General features: G+C 36.5%; 1 protein-coding gene across 1 annotated transcript; it reads left to right on the top strand.

Annotated features, from left to right (window-relative positions):
* The first annotated feature begins 2494 nt into the window (after nucleotides 1–2494).
* Nucleotides 2495–5816, top strand: LOC149925961 (uncharacterized). The gene is made up of 6 exons (XM_090161831.1): nucleotides 2495–2578; nucleotides 4028–4148; nucleotides 4224–4286; nucleotides 4362–4481; nucleotides 4694–4869; nucleotides 4932–5816. Exons 1-6 carry the CDS (start codon nucleotides 2495–2497, stop codon nucleotides 5403–5405), a joined length of 1038 nt encoding a protein of 345 aa, XP_090017957.1. The 3' UTR covers nucleotides 5406–5816.
* The last annotated feature ends 1522 nt before the right edge of the window (nucleotides 5817–7338 follow it).

Below are 7338 nucleotides of genomic sequence, written 5' to 3'. Positions count from 1 at the left end.
ACAATAATAAATAGTAAAATTAAATTTTAATTTTTGAAATGAATAAATCACACTCGGAACTTTAGAAAACCGTAAAACCGCAGAAATGTTTCATAATAAATAATAATAATAATAATAATCATCAGCTAGGCTAATACCCAAGGCACCACCTTAGGCCTAAGTCATCATGCGACTTTTGAAGCCCTTAATTCAGGTGGCCGGGTTACAATGCGTAGGAGGGTGGTGGCAAGCCCTGCATGCCACGAGATCGAGCCAACAGCTCCCTACACTAACTATTACCGTTAACCTAGACAAGTTTTTATAACAAACTTCTAGCTCAACTAAATCAAAATCCTGCATTTAATGTAAGCCGTACCTGTTTTATTATAAAAAAATAATTAAAAAAAAATCCAATACTTTAGTATTGTCTAAACAACAATATATATATATATATATATATATATATATATATATGACTTCTGCTATAGCCTCAACGACGGCCGTTCCTCAACTATAGACTAAAGGCATTTTAGTAAATGGGGATATACCATCGATTAAATAGATGTATATATCAGCAAAAGTTCCTGGAGGCAAATGAATAAAACTAGAAACTTCACTTGGGTTTATTATATTACAATCTTTTGTTTTAACTAAATAAGGGCAACAATATTAACAGAAGATATTTTTTTTCTCTATATTTAATTTTAACATTTACTTCTAGGCTATCATAATATTCTGAAAAATCCATCATTTCTACTCGAGTTCACAGTAGCGCCCAACATAGCGGCTCGAAGAAAATATTTTCCCAAAGAATATATATATTATACTTAGTTACCCGTCCTTTAAAGCAAATGTCGGCTCGACGTGTACTAGCTCGTTTTTCAACAGATGTCGCTAGCGTCGACATCAAAACAAGATGCTTAAGGTACATTTTGAACCAAAAGGGGGGACATAAAAGTACCCCTCACGTTATTGCCTCGTATTTAAATTTGACAATAACTTAAATTATATTAATTGTTAAGAATATATTTTATTTTGGATATATAATTTGAGTTAAAGTCCACTAACGACGTAAGTAGAGTATAATTTGTCTAATTGTAATAATTATAAATAGTTTTCTGACGACGTTATGGTGTCGCTAATTTTAATTTGAGCTTCCTTTGCCGTTAATAGATGACACCACGCTCTCCAGTAAGGTCGTTTTTTCGAAGAATCGTCTATATTCATAGCCATCTCTAATAACAAGGGCCTTATCATTATACAGGTGGCAATGATAGTCTGATAGAGCCAACTTTAAGCTATAGAGTGTTTGTATCTTTCACTAGATACGAGAGACTACATTTTCTATGACTATTTGAAAATGTAAACACTAGAGGGCGCCAGTCAATTCCCCAAAAACTGAGAAGTATAACTTCATGTTGCCCACATTTCACTTTTTCATTGTTCTTACGTCGTTAGTGCCTCCATGCATTCTTGCTAATATTGACATTTATAGGATTAGTTGTTGAAGATAAATCTCACTTTCGCCGGAGCCTACGAGTTTTGTTTTTCTTCGGGGACCGAAAATACCCCCTTCGTCCATTGCCAGCGGGACGACACTGGTTTAGTTAATTAATCTTGCATCTTGCCGTCTAATATCTAAAGCTTCTCGTTCTTCTGGTTATACGTTATTGTTATGGCCATATTTTGTTAGAATTATTTAAAAAATTTGGTGTAACACTTATTTATTACTTCTCGTCACACTTCTGGTCAGACGGTTAGTGTTAAGCTTGTTTTCCACTGGCGCGCGCAACGACGCGTTTCTCAGCTTTGAAACGTTCAAACGTTTTTACGCGCGTAAATAAAATAACATTATGACGCGCGCTAGTGGAAAACAAGCAATTAAGCTTGTTTTCCACTAGCGCGCGTCATAATGTTATTTTATTTACGCGCGTAAAAACGTTTGAACGTTTCAAAGCTGAGAAACGTGTCGTTGCGCGCGCCAGGGGAAAACAAGCTTAACACTTATTTGTTACTTTGTTTTCGCAGGTAGCGGTAACCCTATTAAGTGATCCTGAAAAAAAGTCGTTGCTTTTTTTTTAGAAAAATGCCCACAATCGGGAAAGGGGGTTCAGCTGGGCCCCTAAGTAGTTTACGGCACTGAAACTGATATCGAATGTAAATGGTTGAAGTAGGTTTAAAATATAATAAAACTAATCCGATAAGTCACTTGTATCAAAAATTACACCCTGCGTAAAAATTCGCAACAGACGCGATGGGGGTCGGATTAAAGGGGCCACTAAATCTCCGCTAACTAATTTTAACACTCGGAACTCGGTTTCTCAGGTAGCGGTAACCCTATTAAGTGTTCTTGAAAAAAAAAACGGCGTTGATATGTCACTTCAATAAAAAGATATCTAAGTCTTTGCAATTTAGGACGACAACGACAACATTTACAACTATCTGACGATTGTAATAGATCTCCCTCGATATATATATATCGATGTGGATCTAAAAACTAACGTTGCGGCGCGCGATGCACGCTTGCGCCGGCTCTATGGAGACTGGTTGCAATCGTGACTCCTGGGCAGCCAGCGAAAACGAGCGACGGGATACGAAGGTAGAAAACTCTCTCGACTGCCAACGTTTGAGAGGAGAAATTCCCTCTATTTTCTTCAAGTTTGGGAATTGTGTTTAATGGAAACTTTTTGCTTGCCCCCAATTCTCTTGTTGCCCTAAGCAATTGCTTCTCTCGTTTAATAGTTAATCCAGCCCTGTATTTTCTTCTGGTCTAAACTATATTTGCAAAAATCAGCCAATGAAAAGTTTCTTTAAATCACATTTATTGGATTACTAAAGATAAATACATGTTTGGAACGCTAGTTTTGGAAATTGTTTCATCAAATCTTGGAGGAACTATATCCCCGGCCACCTGAATTAATGGCTTTAAAAGTCGCTTGATGACTTAGGCCTACGGTGGTGCCTTGGGTATTATCCGAGGTATTAGCCTAGCTGATTATTATTATTAGTATTATTATTATTATTAGAATCGTTGAAAAAGCTATGCCAGATTTGAACTGAAATTTTAGTCTTTTCTATACCAAGAGATTCCACAGACGTATAATTTGAAATCCAATACATGATCTATAAACACTAGCTTCCTGTCCCTTGCTTTACTTCATCAAAACAGTTACAATGAAATAAGCTTTCTAATCATTTATAGTCACGGAATCATTCGAAAAATTCGGGACGAATTTTCGGTAAATTCAATTTCAGTATTTTTTCTGCCCAACTTCGGCCGTTTCGAACGGAAACCAGTCAAACCAGGAAATTATAGTGTCCGATCTTGCTAGAAAATGGTTTTTATTTCAAAAACTATAATCGGTAGAGCTTTGAAATTGTCAGGGCAATTATGTAATTTCTAAGTTTCAGAAAAACTGAAAAGGATAATCATGTTTTTCAAAATTTATGTTTTGACCGGTATAAGTGATTGACGAAAACTGTCAATGAGAAAATTGTAAATACTTCAAAACGTACAAAATATTGGTTTGGTTGAAAAAGACGGATTTTACACCAAAATATATGGTCATAAAAATAACAAGTTAGTCATAGGAGGCAATAGCAATAGCCATTTTCAAAAATCTTAGTAATTTACTTCGTAAGCGCCTAATTTGTAGCTTATCAGCATCATAAATTTTGTTCCTGCCGCCGAATTTTTTGAGTTTTCCTAAGTAACTTTAATTTTTTTTTCAAAACCATTTTGGAATTTATTTTTTGAAATTTTCATTGTTTATTTTTAAGACCTTTCTAACTAGCATAACGTTTTCCCGGGGTGTAATTTTCCTTCAAGTAATTTGTGAGCTATCTTCTGTCTTTTACATATTTATCAGGTCGCAAATGCTATTATTCTTTGAACCATTCTAGCAAAATCCTGAATAATGGCATTTCAAAAATTGAAACTTAATATATCAAATGTGTTAAATATTTATATTTGTCCCAAATTTTAATTCCAAAATTCATACGCACGAATCGCATTATCTGGAAAAATAAATATTAATATCCTATTTAGCAAAGTTATTTCATATCTAAAGACCATACCGTTCGACACATTACCGTTCAAGCTCCGCTTGTGAAAAGAAATTCTATGGAACGGTATTTAAAAATAATGATTCTAATTATAATCTTTTATGGTGAGTACAGCGACCGTACTCAACACAAATAACTAAACAATTTATTAATAGTTTTATTTCAATACTTCACGAAAGACTTTTCTACTTTCGCTTCCGGAGAATCTGAATCTTGTCCCGAAGGATGGTACGGCCCATATGGTAATTTAAAAATAAAAGTGTCGCGGTTTTGGTACATTGGACAAAATGGATCAATACTCGCCTTTCTTCCCACAGAGGAAAATTGTTTTTACTTTCAGAGCACTTACGACGATAGACGTCTTTATCTTGACGCGATGACATTTTGCGTCAGTCTGAACGCGCGATTACCTGAAATCCATTCCTCAGCAAAAAATGGTTGGTTTATCCTATCATCAAATATCAAATTAATGTATTGATACATATACCTACGCAGTGAAACGTAGTTTTATGTTCTTTTGGAAAGCCTGCCAAAGTTTGTTCCCCAATGAAGCTTAATTATCCTAAAAAACGATGATATTTTTCAATCGTCTGCAAATACTTATCACTCTCTATGTAGATTGGAAATAAATCAAAATTTTCCTTGCTAGATTATCTCCAAAACCTACTACACATCAACCGAAAAGTTAACAGGTACCAGGATTGGTATTGGATTGGCGCTCGTAACAAAGACAAAAATACCCCAACAAAATTCACCTGGGAATACACCAATATTCCGGTGGAAAAAGGAAATTTCCAAAATTGGTTTAAGGGACAACCAAATGACGTAATGCGGATTCAATTAAAATGCCTCGATAATGCCTTATAAAGTAATTGAATTATTTACAGGGCGCAAACGGTTCCTCGATTTGTATGATCAGTACCAACGGCACCAACCCGAAGTTCGCGGAATACCAACAATTCAACGGATTTTGGTTTGACTGTCGCGTCAATATCCCAAGAGGTTACATTTGCGAGGGTAGACTGGGAGAAGTCATTCCGTTTGGAAAACCAACCGAACCTACCACTTCATGGAAGGCGAAAGTTCAAAAGCATCCACCTGTAAAAGAAATTAAGAAACCAAATAGAGCAAGTATAAGTGTAAAGGTCACCACACAACCTTCCATTTCATCGAAGACGACAGTTACGAAACGTTCGAATGATAAAAAGCCTAAGAAATCAACCAAAGTAATTCAAAATGCAAAAGCCATCGAGCCTACCACAACAATGAAGACGATAGTTTCAAAGAAGAGGAATGTGAAGAAGGCTGTGAAACCAAGACGATCAAAGTGTAGAAGGTGTTCTAGAAACCGTGCAGGGTAAACAACCTCTTCTCCTCCACGTTCCCGCAAAGCGTTTCCTCGCGCGTGCTTAACCTGTCTATTAAATTGTACAAAAAGTAAATGAACCGAAGTTATCAGACTGCTATGCTCCCCATGTTGGAGGCGTTTTCCTTATGAAGTTACATTTTGACCTAAAATTCGAAATTTTGCGCGCTCTTTGGCTGAAAAAAAATCGTTTTTGTTTTTATGAAACAAGTTTTTATACATAGAAATAGCTATACCTACAATTCCCAAGTGCAATTTAACGCGTCAAAAGACGGAGCTGGTAATTAGCTTTTATATGACTTGTTTTTCTCATGATTTTCATAAGGAAAATGCCCTCCGATTCTGAGCGCTATTTCTATAACCTCGGTTCATTTACTTCTGCTTATACGAAAAGAAATAAACTATTTTCGGAACCATCAGTTTGTCTTCATCATTAGGCATAGTAGCAGGGCTTGCCACCATCCTCCTACGGGGCAAACATGGACTACATGGACTAATTAATTAATTAGTCCATGGGGCAAAAGTACCCGGGCGCTTGTTGCAGCCTACTTCCAGGGGCTGGTAGGCCACACTTTAAAGCTCTCTGGCGCTCATCTAACTCATCGTAGGAAAATGGGAAAAAACAGGCATACTTCTCAACTCACCCCCTACAACTCCTTCAAATTTTGGATAACCTATTTAAACACCTTGTATATGAAGATATAAAATTAGACTAAAAGTAATATCTGCACCTTTAAGGCTTTAGCTGGTAAGAGTTCTAAACCAGTAGCGTAGCCAGGATTTTGTTTCGGGGGGGGGGGAGGGCACACCATTGAAAAAAAAAGTAAAAAAATAAAAATATTTGTACGTACGACCATATGTTTCGGGGGGGGGGCATGTACCCCCTGTGCCCCCCCCGGCTACGCCACTGCTCTAAACAGTTTTTCCAGTTCGGAGAACTGTTTTTGTTATAATTTATTTATACTTTATGTTGATACGAATTTCAGAGTTCCTCCCTATCCCCACCGCGATCATAGAGTATGAGCTCCTTCCTCTAAAAAATCGAAACAGCACGCTATCTCATATTGGTTCCCGAGAGTTGACGTGTTCAGACGCGATTGAAGGGCACGCCGGTGACGTCTTACCTTCCTCCATCTCGGGCAGGGTTGGACATAAGGCACTAGTCAGGGCATCTGACTACTAAAATTAATCGAAATCTGGGTGCTCACTAGTCAATTTGACTAGTGAAAAATTTTGTGTTGGTCCATTTGATCGAAAAATATGTGATCGACAGTCGATCATTATACGTTGCAATTGATCGAAATTCCATTTGATCGAATCCCATTTGTCATTTGTTTCATAAGATCGAACCTTCAAATGATCGAATACTATTTGATCGAATTCAAAAGTATTTATAGTACCAGTTGGTATGTTTTTATTTTACCGAATGTCAATATGAAGTGCAGAAGGAATAATGATGGAATAATTCATTGCTTAAGTGGAAAAGGAATAATGATGGAATAATTCATTGCTTAAGTGCAGAAGGAATAATGATGGAATAATTCATTGCTTTAACTGTATTAAGCCACAAAGATGAAGAGATTTTTACTTTATACACTATATGATGGAATTTTTTATGACATCGACGATAACGGCCCGTTGTTTTTGATATATATAAATAGGGCCGGTTAAGTTAGGTTAGGTTGATGTACGCGCGCCGTAGGCGCGTATGCACCGTTGCCTTTTCGATTTACTCCCAAAAACTAGTAGTTTTACCCTACAGTAGCTTTCAATCAAATTTCGTTCGATCAAATGCCATTCGATCAAATGCCAATCGATCAAATTCAATTCGATCAAATGGAAATTCGATCAAATGGAACCCGTTCGATCATTTGGGAATCGATCAAATAGACTCAAACCAAAAATTTACCTAAATATTGAGAAATAAT

Source organism: Leiobunum rupestre, chromosome 10, assembly GCF_980474605.1.
Source record: "Leiobunum rupestre chromosome 10, qqLeiRupe1.1.hap1, whole genome shotgun sequence".
NCBI classification, from domain to species: Eukaryota; Metazoa; Arthropoda; class Arachnida; order Opiliones; family Sclerosomatidae; genus Leiobunum; species Leiobunum rupestre.
This window is presented reverse-complemented; position numbering and strand designations above follow the sequence as displayed.

What these genes read in the sequence shown, in the direction of transcription:
- LOC149925961 (XM_090161831.1), top strand. Translation starts at nt 2,495, where the DNA reads ATGCACGCTTGCGCCGGCTCTATGGAGACTGGTTGCAATCGTGACTCC. An exon ending in CCATTCCTCAGCAAAAAATG is followed by an intron (nt 4,482 to 4,693) that starts GTTGGTTTATCC and finishes TTTCCTTGCTAG; the next exon opens with ATTATCTCCAAAACCTACTA. An exon ending in TTAAGGGACAACCAAATGAC is followed by an intron (nt 4,870 to 4,931) that starts GTAATGCGGATT and finishes AATTATTTACAG; the next exon opens with GGCGCAAACGGTTCCTCGAT.